The sequence below is a fragment of the Pseudophryne corroboree genome, chromosome 5, assembly GCF_028390025.1.
Source record: "Pseudophryne corroboree isolate aPseCor3 chromosome 5, aPseCor3.hap2, whole genome shotgun sequence".
In the NCBI taxonomy this organism is placed as follows: Eukaryota; Metazoa; Chordata; class Amphibia; order Anura; family Myobatrachidae; genus Pseudophryne; species Pseudophryne corroboree.
The window spans coordinates 277,488,687-277,502,525 of NC_086448.1; the positions used below are offsets into that span (position 1 = coordinate 277,488,687).

Genomic DNA, 13,839 nt, shown 5'->3' on the forward strand with positions numbered 1-13,839 from the left:
ACAGAGGTAGCCACAGCCGTGAACTACCGCACTGTACACTGGTTGATAAAGAGATAGTAGTATACTCGTAACAACTAGTATGACACTATGACGACGGTATAAAGAATGGAAAAAAAACCACGGTTAGGTGGTATATATTATATTAATAATACAATTATGGATGGACGGACTGCCTGTCGACTGCCGACACAGAGGTAGCCACTGCCGTGAACTACCGCACTGTACACTGGTTGATAAAGAGATAGTAGTATACTCGTAACAACTAGTATGACACTATGACGACGGTATAAAGAATGGAAAAAAAACCACGGTTAGGTGGTATATATTATAATAATAATACAATTATGGATGGACGGACTGCCTGCCGACTGCCGACACAGAGGTAGCCACAGCCGTGAACTACCGCACTGTACACTGGTTGATAAAGAGATAGTAGTATACTCGTAACAACTAGTATGACACTATGACGGTATAAAGAAAGAAAAAAAAATACCACGGTTAGGTGGTATATATTGTAATACAATTATGGATGGACGGACTGCCTGCCGAGTTCCGACTGCCGACACAGAGGTAGCCACAGCCGTGAACTACCGCACTGTACTGTGTCTGCTGCTAATATAGACTGGTTGATAAAGAGATAGTATACAATACATACAACAATGAATATACTACTATACTGGTGGTCAGGCACTGGTCACCACTAGTCACACTGGCAGTGGCACTCCTGCAGCAAAAGTGTGCACTGTTTAATTTTAAATTAATATAATATTATGTACTCCTGGGGGCTCCTGCTATAACAACCTGCAGTGCTCCCCAGTCTCCCCCACAATTATTATAAGCTTTGCCTTTTATACATTGATGTGCAGCACACTGGGCTGAGCTGAGTGCACACAGACTGAGTCACACTGTGTGACTGGCTGCTGCTGTGTATCGTTTTTTTTCAGGCAGAGAACGGATATAGCAGAGAACGGATATATATTAAAATAAATAAAAGTTAACTAACAACAACTGCACTGGTCACTGTGGTAAACTCTGTCTGACTCTGCACAATCTCTCTCTCTCTTCTAATCTAATTTCTAATGGAGAGGACGCCAGCCACGTCCTCTTCCTATCAATCTCAATGCACGTGTGAAAATGGCGGCGACGCGCGGCTCCTTATATAGAATCCGAGTCTCGCGAGAATCCGACAGCGTCATGATGACGTTCGGGCGCGCTCGGGTTAACCGAGCAAGGCGGGAGGATCCGAGTCTGCTCGGACCCGTGAAAAAAACATGAAGTTCGTGCGGGTTCGGTTTCAGAGAAACCGAACCCGCTCATCTCTAGTTCCTGCAGGTTAGTAAACTTTCAACGGTGGTTAAGCTACTGTATTTAACGTGTGGCCTGACATCCATTGCGCACCACTGACAGCTGTAGCAACACCAACAAGAAATTGTAGGAGAAAACCTCAAAGTTTTCGATTTCAGATCCCATAGTAAGCAGGTCTCCATCCAGGAAATGTAAAGACAGTACTCAGGCAGGTCCTGGCACAGTGTAAGGCTCCTCATGCTTTTGTGGGAGCTCTGTCTTCTACTTCCTGGCTTCCACTAATTCTGCTGACCCAGACAATTATAGTATGGTGCAAGGTAACCTCTGCCAGATAGTAAGACCTAAGCTGATAAGTTCACTAACTGTTTATTAGCCAGCCTATCCTCAACAAAGATGGTTACAAAGGGCTGGGCTATAAAAACATCAACAAAACCTTCATCGACCACAGAAAAATGTCCGTAGTGTAAGCTTTGGGAGTCCTCTTTTCCAGAAGAAACACAATTGCTCTATAGTAAAGGAAAAGGGCCACAGCCTCTATAGTCTACAAGACCAGCAGTTCATGTTTTAGAACTGCATACATACAGATGAATTGTAACTAGATATATGGAGCCATTAGGCAGAAGTGACAGTAACTCAAATACACTGCTTTTCTCTGTTTATTTTGCATTTATATTCATAGTCATGAGATTCCAAGCAGCGGCTGAGCAGAGCTTCCTGCTGCCCTTTTCCACCCCTACACATGTGACATCATGTGAGGGAGAGGGGCCGGTGGCAGTAGAAAGAAAAGAGGACAGCTCTTTACAATACGGGGTGCATGCCCAAGCAGTGCTACTGTCTACAGAGTGCAGGCAGGGCCGGATTAAGCCTTGTGGGGCACAGGGCACTTAAAACAGGGGTACCTCCCAACATGACCCATTCCAGGAGGGACAAAATGCTCTCTACCTGGACTTCCTTCTTAATATGTAATTGGTTTCACCTGTGTTGAACTATTTAATTGATAAGAAAGGTATATCAACACAGGTGATTGCAATCATAAATTAAGAGGTAAGTCCAGGTGGAGAGCATTTCGTCCCCCCCTGGAATGGGTCATGTTTGGAGGTATGGCTTGTGTATTTATTTTTTTAGCTTCAAGAATTTTTATTGAGAAAAAATATACATTTTTATGGGGTACAGAAAAAAGGGGATGAGTAGTACATCATACAACATAGTATATGGGTATACAATAAAACATAAATAAAAAGGAGGGGTACAGGAGGAGGGAGGGTAGGGAGCATCCAGTAAATCTAGAGTGCATGTACTCACATGTGCTAGAGAGGAATCAAGGGAAACATCTCAACGAATAGAGGGACAGAATACACCTAATAGGTATAGATGTAATAGTAGAGATCATAAAACTATGGTGCAAGGAAAGCAAGAGGGTACCAATAGTGTTACAAAAGGAAACTTAAATTCCAGCACAGTATACAGAGGCTGTTAAAGAGAAAGAAAGAGGAGGAAGGCATGTAGGAATGCGCAGAGGACCCAGCGATACCCTAGGATGAGAAGGAGATAGTATTGATCTGAAATAATTTGAGGGGGAATCTCAGTAAGCAGGCACAGCAACGCTTTACTCACTGACCGGTTGTTCAATTAAACTAGCCTGAGGAGGGTCGCTCGGAGAGGGGTTGCGAAAGTAATGGGAGCCCTCACCAACCGTAACAAACTGCTGCCACAGAGACCAATTTTTCCTGGGAGAGGTTGTCGAGGGGTTGGTATATTCAGTTTTCATAAGGAAGTGGTGATTCGTTTTGTGGATTAGTAACATAGTAACATATAGTATCTAAGGTTGAAAAAAGACAATTGTCCATCGAGTTCAACCTATTTGTGGTCTCCTATGCACAATTATTTTGTCTAAAATTTTGACTGAAGTTGATGACTGCCGTTACGTTTTACCCCTTTTTTTTATAATAACCATAGTGCGTGACTATGCCCCGTAACCCTGGATATCCTTATCCATTAGGAGTTTATCTAACCCATTCTTAAAGGTGTTGACTGAGTTGGCCATTACAACTCCCTCAGGCAGGGAATTTCAAACATGTATCGTCCTTACCGTAAAAAAAAACCTTTACGCCGTTTTGTGCGGAATCTCCTCTCCTCTAACCTGAGCGAGTGTCCACGAGTTCTCTGTGTTGATCTAACCAAAAACAGGTCCTGCGCAAGATCTGTATATTGTCCCCTTATATATTTGTAAATGTTGATCATATCCCCTCTTAATCTCCTCTTTTCCAGTGTAAACAAGCCTAGTCTTGCAAGCCTTTCCTCATATTCCAGTGTCTCCAGACCCTTAATTAGTTTGGTCGCCCGCCTTTGAACCTTTTCTAGCTCCAGGATATCCTTTTTGTAGTAAGGTGCCCAGAATTGTACACAGTATTCAAGGTGTGGCCTCACAAGTGATTTATATAATGGGAGTATAATACTCTCGTCCCTAGCATCAATTCCCCGTTTTATGCATGCTAATATCTTTACTTTTAGTAAAGTAGGGGCCGCAGGATGTTTCCAGAGTTGGGCCAAGTTAGAGCGAGCAGCAATTAAAATGTGACCTAATACATATCTGCTGGAGGGGGGGACAGAGGAGGGAACAATATGTAATAACGCGAGTGCAGGGTCCGGGGTTAGGTGTGTATCGAGAACTCTATTAATCAAGTCAAAAACTTCAGACCAATATTTAATAAGGTGTGGGCAGGACCAAAATATGTGGAAAAATGTGTCCCACAGAGCCGCAAAGCCTCCAACATTTATTACTGCAGGAGGGCCAAAATCTGTGCAGTCCGTCGGGGGTCAAATATATTCTGTGTATTAGTTTTCTGTGCATCTCGGTATGGTTCAGGCATCGGCACATGGAGTGGGAGGCTAAGAAGATTTTTCGCCAATCAATCGGAGATAGCGTTCTGCCTAAATCTGATTCCCATTTCAATTGTGCATTAGATTTGGAGGGGGAAATAGGAGTAATCAGTAGTTTATACCAGAACGTGATATCACCTCTAGATTTTTTTAAGGAGAGACGAAAGAAAATCATTTGTGAGGTCGTGTCCGATGACAGCGAGGTATTGGGAATCGATCTCCACCAATGTGCGATTTGCAAGGAGTGAAATAGTTCTGAAGCGGGTAGGGAGAACTTAAGTTGAAGAGCAGGAGAGGGCAACAGAGAAAGTCCGTCGAGTAGAGCACCCAGACATGATATACCTGCGTTTTTCCATTTAGAGAGATTCAGATGGGGTATCAATGGATTGTGTATTTCAAATGTAAACTAATGGTGTATATTAGATTTAAATTAATACTTTAATAATGCCTTTGTAATGTTTATAGCGCCACCTAATTGAGAGACAGCTATTTTATAAAGTTTTCTTGTAGTGGTACACACTGGGACAGGACTCAAGAGGATTTTCTGTGTGTGCCTATCTCTCTAGAACCGAATGCTCTCATTTTATAACAGGTTACGCAGGACCTAGACACCCAGGTAGGGAGAAAGAGAAGCTGTGATCCTTGGGTCACTTACATCTCTCTCCCCACTACTATCTCTCCTCTGATCGGGAAGCTTGGTTGGTAGCTCATGAAATCTGATATTGCTGTGTTTCTACCAGCATTGCACACTGCCCTGCTCACATTCTGGCTGCCTAATATTGCTGCTGCACAAGAGAGAGTGCTAATGATGTCACTGTGCTATGGACGGAAGACCCGGGGTACAGTATCCCTTGTGCTCCCACCTTAATCTGCCCTTGATTATAGGCACAAGAAAGGGAAAAATCTGCTGCACTAGGGAAAATTGTTATTAAAGTAACTCAATAATGTGAACCCTAGCATCATCATTTTATTCTAGTTTTTTTTTATCCATTATTATATGTGGAGTGCTACTACAGACCAAATATAGTACAATTTTAGGAAGAGACAAAAGTCTATTTGGTGTACAAAAAAAATAAAATCTAAACTTTATTGTTTTTGATCAAAACCAGTGAATAATCGCAATAAGCAGCAAAATCTTTAAAAACACAGTATGAAGAGCGTGTTTAAAATTACAAAATTGTGGATTAAAAAAAGTATTAAACTGTTTAATCACCTGTGTGCCTCTAGGTTGACTTCTATTGTTATGATGATTTAGTCATTATATGTTAGTGATCTGTTGGTGGTATGTATTGTATCTTGTGTTAAGGTAGAAGTTACCTAGATTACTAAGGCTTTAATGAGATAGCTACTTGTTATAGTAGCTAGATATTACAAAAGTACAATAATTATTTGATTTTCATTTGTTCGAAAAACCACATATATTAGTGCAGATAGCCATATATATTGGGTAGTCATAGAACTCCAAAAATAATTCTTGTAAGGTTATCCGCTAGTATATTGAAATAAGGAGAACCTTAAATATATAATGTGGAGTTATACATTAATGAAACAGTGGGGATTAACCCCCAATTACTGTGTTTGTGTATATTCTATTTGGTCCAGATGTATTCAACTGTTGTACTAAAGGTACATTGTCTCAGTCTATATATATAGGCAGAAATATGAGAGTTAAACCTTCATTTATTTCCCAAAATTGGACACAAGTATTCATATTTTATATAATTATGAATATTAAAATGCAATTCAAAATGATACTAATAATCATATATGGTAATTTCAATTCTAACTACTTATAGGAGATGCAAGTTTGAATTTAGTCAGGGCCATTTTAGACCTTTAGCGGCCCTAAGCACTTAAAAGATTTTGGTGCCCCATATATATCTTCCTCTCCAAAACTCCCCCAAAGAAAAGTTATCTACAGAATTCTCGACAAGGCCTTTAAAAAAACTCAAAATTTGGAGAAAACCTGTATCGGGCAACACTGTACTGAGGGCCGCTGCACTCTTTCTCAATGGGTGACTGAATGGAACAGCCAACATAACCAAGACAAGAACGATCCTGTGATCCTCAGTGGACCGTGTGGCAGTTTACTAGTTAACAGATACTATTTTATTCCCAAGATTAATGATTAATGTATATCATTAAACCTCTATTATTACTATTTTATTATTAGTTTTGTTTTTGTGGTATTGTATTATTGCTCCATGTGGTCTATGGTAAATCAGACAATGGAAAATGTCTGTGGTGTCCCAGTTCCCCTGATGCCCTAAGCATTTGCTTATTTTGCTTAGTTCAGCCCTGAATTTATTTCTGAAGGAATGTTACTAAAATGTTAATAGCAGATTAAGTATCAAAGTATTTGTCTATTGCAGTGGTGGGGAACCTTTTTTCTACCAAGGGCCATTTGAATATTTATAAAATCCTTCGGGGGGGGCCATACAAAAATTATCAACTAAAAAATTAGCCTGCCCCCAGTAATTATGCCCCAGTAGATATACCCCTAGTAGTTATGCCCAGGTAGATATGCCCCCAGTAGATACTGTGCGCGCGCGCCGAAGGCACGTGTGCAAAAAAAAAGGGCGTGGCCAATCAAAATGGGGGCGTGATACACATATGACACCAATAGTGCAGTGCCTGATACACATATGCCCCAATAGTGTCAGATACACCAATGCACCCATTAGTGCAGTGCCAGATACACTTATGCCCCAATTAGTGCAGTGCCAGATACACATATGTCCCACAGTGCCAGATGCTCATATGCCCCCACAGTGCCAGATATACATATGCCCCCACAGTGCCAAATACACATATGTGCCCACAGTGCCAGGCACAGATATGCCCCCATGGCGCCAGATATGCCCCTATAGTGCCAGGTACACACATGTCCCTACAGTGTCAGATATACCCCTACATTGTCAAATATGTCCCCACAGTGCCAGGTACACACATCCCCCCACCCCACTGTGCTGCTTACCGCTGCTGCTCTTCTGCTGCTGCTGTGTCAGGGGAGGAGAGTGCAGTTTGCGCCTCTCCTGCCCCTCAGTGCTCAGTCTGGCGGTGGTGTGTGTCAGCTGTCAGGGGTCAGGCAGGGAGGAGAGCGCAGCTATGTCAGCGCGGTGGCATGTAGGACCTCAAACCAGCCACCGGTTTGTGACCCAACCAGAGCTCGCGGACCGGCAGCAGCGGCTCCTGATTGGCTGCCGGTCCACGAGCTCTGATTGGCTCACGAACTGGCATCTGGTTTGAGATCCTACACGCCGCCGCCGTGCATAGCAGCGCTCTCCTCCCTGTCCTGTCAGATGACAGATGGCACCGGCGGACTGAGCACAAAGGGGCAGGAGAGGCGCACACTGCTGTCTCTTCCCCTGACACACACACACACACAGCAGCGGGCCGGATCAAGTGGATTTGCTGGCATTATACGGCCCGCGGGCCAGAGGTTCCCCACCCCTGGTCTATTGCAACATTCTTTAAATGTTGTAACTGTGTGTTGCTTGTGCAGATGGTTGGAAAATACAAACAATTTCTACTCTGCAACTCTAAAAGCAATAAGCCATTATAATGAGTGTTTGTGAGAATTCCAACCAGACACAATTGTCACCTTTATATTATATACTTTCTATATATCCACATTGTAGGGTTAGTTCATATTATCAGGGTAACTCCTTATGAAGTTTACTTGTTAGATCATAGCCCATTATTATATATCTGGGTGCTTTCATAGAATGTTTATATAGTATAGAGGGAAGATTCAAGTATATACATAAGATGATAGCATAATCAGGTATTTTAAGTAGCAACATAGTGAGCCGACATTATCTAGCAAAGTTCATATACAGTATTGTGTATTTTTTCTGTGTAGATGAAACACTTCATAAAATCATCAGGAATCATATATACTGTAAGGATCTAAAAGTTCCTTTGAATGACATTAATTTCCCCCTTACATGTATCCTTGCATTCTTTCTTGTCTTGTTACATGTTCTTCTAGTTCATGGCTTATGTTTCTTATGTCACTACAATCTGCTTTCCAGTATCCTTATGGAATGAAATCTCTGCACGACACGACATACGTACATGCATAGTTCTTTCTACATAGGTTTATAGCGCTGTAGTCACTGTTACTGTCACTCATCAAATGGTTTATCACTGCCAACTGTTCTTGGCTGGCAACATAACTGTTGTTGCTTTGTGGAGAGGAACATTTTTTGCCTAAGGAATGCTTAAGGCAGAAGATGATTTTTAAGAGTTTTACCAGCTCATTTCTGATAAATGTGAATGGATCTGCCACTTATGCCAGTTTGCTGCATAGCAAATGAATGAATAGCTACATAAGGTCTTTCTTGTATATGCATTAGCAGTTGTTTCTGCAGCGGTTGTTTTCCTTGTGTTACAGTATGTCTGCTGTATATACATTGACATTCACAAGACCGGCATCTCGGCAACCAGTATGCTGGCAGCGGGGCGAGCGCTAGAAAACCCCATGCTGGCTGGCTGCGCTTGCCACGCTGCAGGCACGGTGGCTCGCTGCACTCTCCACAGGCTATATTCTCCCTCTATGGGTGTTATGGACACCCACAGAGGGAGAATAGCCTGTGGTGCTGGTCTTCCGGCAGCGGCATTTCACCGGTAGTCAGGATTCCAGCGTCAGCATTGTGACCTCCGGCTCCGGGATCCCGACTAGCGGTATTGTAACTGCTTCCCGACATTTCAACTGGTTTCACAGAGTCGTTTGTCAAAATTGTGCAATTTGGTATGTTCTTTAATTTCAATTACTAACTCTACCAGTATGTTTTATTTACGATAACAAATGTCTTTTTTTTTCTTGCTTGTGATTTCTAGATCAGCTTTACAAAGTTTGGGAGTGGAAACATATGAAGAGGTTTATAAGTACCTCAAGATGACACGACAAAATAACACCAGTGAAAAAGAGGTGAAGCAGCATCTGGAGACCTTGGTGTCTATGGCTAGTGAGTGCTTTCTGGTGGACCAGATTCTCTACTTTGAAGAGGAGCTCTTAGCTGCATCAGCAAGGCAAAGCAAAGCCTGACGTCAGTTACCCCTGGAGAAAATCGGATGCAACCAGACGTGCTACTAATATGCATCTCAGAAGGCTGCAAATCATTTCTCCTGCAGATTACATCTGCACATCTCCTGCTGCCAGATATTATCCATTTACAAGGAGAAATCAATGGGAAACATTTTTAATTCTCTAAAATGTTGAGGTGTTTTACCAGTTTCAACAGTATTGCATAACATTAAATGTAAATGTTGTGTTCTAAAAAGAGAAAGCGGATTTGATATTTACATGTAAAATACGGTATAATCTATGTTACGCTTAAAAGTAAAATATGACTTTACAATTGCAGGGTCCTGTGGCATATCTGTCTGTTGTATTATGTCTTAAATGTAAAAACATAGAATTTGATGGCAGATAAGAACCACTTGGCCCATGTAGTCTGCCCATGTACTGTACATACGCACACTTACATACTAGGTTTAATTTTTGTCAGGAGCCAATTAACCTACCAGTATATTTTTGGAGTATGGGAGCAAACCAGAGCACCCGAAGGAAACCCACACAAGTACAGGGAGAATATACAAACTCCAGACAGTTAAGGCCATGGTGGGAATCGATTTCATGACCTCAGTGCTGTAAGGCGGTAATGCTAACCATTACACCATCCGTACAGTACCCTTAGGCTGATGGGGCAACCAGAGCTGTTAGATCACTTCCCAACAGTCGGACTTACTGTAAATACACCTGGCTAGAAGTCCAGAGACCTCACAATTCAGCTGCCAATGGTGTAAAGATGTTTCTCAGAGAGTAAAAAAGTGGAAAGCTTTGAATGTAGAGGCAATGACATTTGAAACCTGTTCAATTCAGTTTACTAGTCAGGAGGAGGGGAACATTCTAGAACAGATGTGTTATCTTTCTTCCGGTTTCAATTAACAATGGAACATTGGGGAAGTACTAGTTCAAAACTGTATGCATTTCAGGTAAAATCAAACTAAATGTGGCACAGGTTGTTTCTGCAGCAGGTTACATTGGTTTCCACAGGGAAACATTGGTGTGTAGAGTGGATCTTGATCCAGAGGCACCAACAGGCTAAAGCTTTAGACTGTCCCAGGATGCATTGGGGCCTCCTCTGTAACCCCACCTCCAGGCACTGTGAGCTCAGTTTCAGTTGGTGTCTGCAGCAACAGGTCACTTAACAGGTGGGCTGCACTGGGCAGCCCTGTAAAAGCTTTTTCTAACAGAAATGTCTTCAAAACTGGGCTGTCAGCGCTGTATGTCATGGTGACAATTCAGCGCTGCAGCTCCGTCACCTCCGAAGCGGCGTTGCATACTCCTGCGGCCTGTTCCTGGGTGCTTGCGGCTTTAGGCACACGGTCGTAGTCGCTCTCCTGGTTCGTGTGGCTTCTACGGGGAGGAGGTAAAAGGGTCCCCCAGATGGGACCCACCATTAACTCGCGACCTAGGGAGACGGGTCGCGCTGCTGTCATGGACACTGTCACCGAACAGGGACCCCACTAGACCACCAGGGCAAGAGAACACAGGTCAGGTGTACTAACGCCCCATTTAATAAGGCTTGCTAGTACCTGGGGTGGAAGTCCAGCATAGGAGAGCTGGCGCTTGACCTGTAGCCTCTCCCCGGCCCAGGGCGACATCTACTGCAGATTTTCCTGCCCTGGAGCTACCTCACACTCTCCCTCACTCCCTGACTGAGACGCTGGGCACCATCTTCTAAGCAGGCTGGTCTCTGGGTCTGCAGGGCAAGGTTTCCCTTGTAAAGCCGCCTGTATACAGTGCTGTGACTTTATAAACACTTGAGTATTCTACATGTCTTTATACAGACAGCACTAGTTAAGAAAAAGTGTACCTATTACAGAATATATTGTACGAGCATTCTGATATATACTGTACCTCCGGTCTAGGACCACGCTTTGAGATATATATATACATTTTGAGCAATTGAGCAGGGCCATCCCTTCTGGATCCCCAACTGGGTCTTGCTCACAATGGACGCCAGTCTGCGGTGATGGGGTGTGGTGTTGGAGCAACACTCTTTTCATGGTCGCTGGACCAAGGAGGAGTCACTCCTCCCAATAAACATTTTGGAGTTGCAGGCGGTGTTCAATGCATTGACTCTCGCACTGCCTCTGGTACAGAACAGGCCGGTTCAATTAAGGTGAGACAATGCCACTACGGTGGCATACATAAACCATCAAGGCAGCACTCAAAACTGCATGACAATGATGGAAAGTTTCCAATGATGGAAAGTTTCCAATGATGGAAAGTTTCCAATGATGGAAAGTGTCAAAATTCCTTCGTTGGGCGGAGTGCCATCTGCCAGCAATATCAGCAATGTTCATTCTGGGTGTCCTAAACTGGGAAGTGGACTTCCTCAGTCACCAGGACGTGCATGCCGGAGAGTGGAGTCTTCATCCGGAAGTCTTTCAACTCCTAGTGGACAATGGGAGTAGTACCTCTACATTGGGTTATTATTAAGCACTTTATATAATATGCCCTATGTTATTAATTGATGTACTATTCAAGTGTTTTATCCATGGATTTTACTAATTTATTAATATCTATCATGTGGACATTATGGGCTACTGTATAGAAATGTACTAGCACTTTATATTTATAATGCATATTGTTTTAAAACTTATTAGTAATCCATTTATAAAATTCTGTATATACAGTATTGTTTTATTACTGTTTGCTGGATTATTGATCCAATTGTCACTTCGTATAGACAGGATGCGGTCCACAGCATGTCTTAATAGTAGTAACACGCTTCCAGGTTTACCCAGTGGAACGCAGAATTGCTTGTGCGTTCCACGGACTCAAACAATGTTTTCTGGAGGCGTGATGCATGTCCGTTACTTTATGACTTCCGCCACCAGCGGGAGCGCTTGGTGGGCGAAAGCGGGAGGGGATTGCTGGAGAGAGGATGCACTTCCACTCATGACGCGCTTCCACCACCAGCGGGAGCACTCGGAAGCGGAAGCGGAAGTGACAGCATGCGTTCCAGAGAGCTGGAACGTACAAACATTTTAGTTCTTTATTTATGATATTACAATGTTTTTGATTGCATATACCCAGCGTTGTTATTAAGGATGTGTCTAGCAATACCACAACTAATAAGTGTAAATCACCTAAACACAGTCTGAACAGTCTGAGCTAATCACATTTTACCAGGAGGTTTAAATAACCCAGGCTTATAGGCCACCAAACACCTTGACAAAGGCTCTTAAGGAGCTGAAATACGTTGGTGATATTTGGGACAGATTGTAGCAGACCGAGAAGTGAGTGGGTGTGAACAGAAGTTGCTGAGCCAGTGGTGAAGGTGCTGGTATCTTGGGAGGTACCTGATCAAACATCACATATGCGCTAAAGGGTGGGCACTTCTTGACACCCCACTAGATTTGGTACGCACACTTGCCCAAAATTTTTTGGGTAGATTCTGATTTTATGGAAATAAATCTTGATGTCTAATTGGAAATAAACTGTACTTCACTATATATTCCTCAATTTTTGTTTTTTTGGAGGAACACGAATTGAAATAGAAACTGGTTATGAAATTCGTTGGAGGGATTGTGTCACGACTGTGGTTTTTGTGAACCCGGCGTGTATGTGAAGTCCATGTGGGTAACTGGAGGACTATGTGTATATTTGGTTGGTCTGTGGGAATCAGTGAGATGAAGTAGTAAGGAGTAGTAAGGGAGTCGAACCCGGGCCTTGGCAGAGGGAGCCGTGTCCTGACCACTGGATCACCAGGGACTTGGTGTTGATAGCAGGATGGTGAATGTATTGGTGAAAATGAACTGGATATACTGTCACAGGAGTAGGTGTTTGTGTGCTCAAGGTTACTATGAAATAGGTTCTCTGGAGTTGCGCAGAACTGGGAGGAGAGCTGAAGACATTGAACCGGACTGGTTACCGGTAAGACTGAGAACCAGGCTGGTTGCCGGTGAGACTGAGAACCGCACTGTGAACCGGGCTGTGTACTGGTAAACTGGAACGCAACTGTAATCCAGGCTGGTACTGGATATAACTGGAAACGCAACCGTAAGTAGAACTATGACCATGGCTGTGACTTTAAGACAAGGCTGAAGAAGAAAAAAAAGAGATGGTCTTTAGCGCTATAGCGAGAAGTGGTACCTCTTATCTGTATATCAGCAGCCACTGGGACAGGGGGATTGGCAACCCCAAAACACTAGCAGCACAACAAAAAAGTCCATGTGGCGCTTAATCATACGATTCAATAAAATGTATTAAAAAAATACAAACATGAACCTCCCGGGGGTTAAGTACACATTTTAACACGTCAATATATTTATAATAAAATTAGTATAAACAGCACAACTTACTTATAGCTCCTGCATTAACCTCTCCCACGGTGATGGCTTACACTGAACTGAACTAGCTCCCTCGATCCCACTGGGGTTGATATGCCGGGGAGAGACCACGCTCTGGGATGGAAAGCCAGCGTGGATTGCCGCAGCTGAGGTGAGACACTCACTGTGCGCTAGCAGCACTGGAAGTTCCTGTGTGAGTGTAAGCCATCACCGTGGGAGAGGTTAATGCAGGAGCTATAAGCTAATGGCAGATGGAACACCGAGTGTCAGTCAGAGAATCTG

At 43.2% G+C, this 13,839-nt stretch overlaps 1 protein-coding gene across 2 annotated transcripts in view; it reads left to right on the top strand.

The window, feature by feature from the left end:
* The window catches only part of NEK11 (NIMA related kinase 11), a 959,809-nt gene extending 946,355 nt beyond the window's left edge, over positions 1 to 13,454 (top strand). For both annotated transcript variants that reach the window (XM_063922362.1, XM_063922361.1), the window contains one exon: positions 9,031 to 13,454. In XM_063922362.1, coding sequence (XP_063778432.1) covers positions 9,031 to 9,238 — 208 coding nt within the window. In that variant the 3' untranslated portion in view covers positions 9,239 to 13,454. The remainder of the gene's footprint in view (positions 1 to 9,030) is intronic.
* The last annotated feature ends 385 nt before the right edge of the window (positions 13,455 to 13,839 follow it).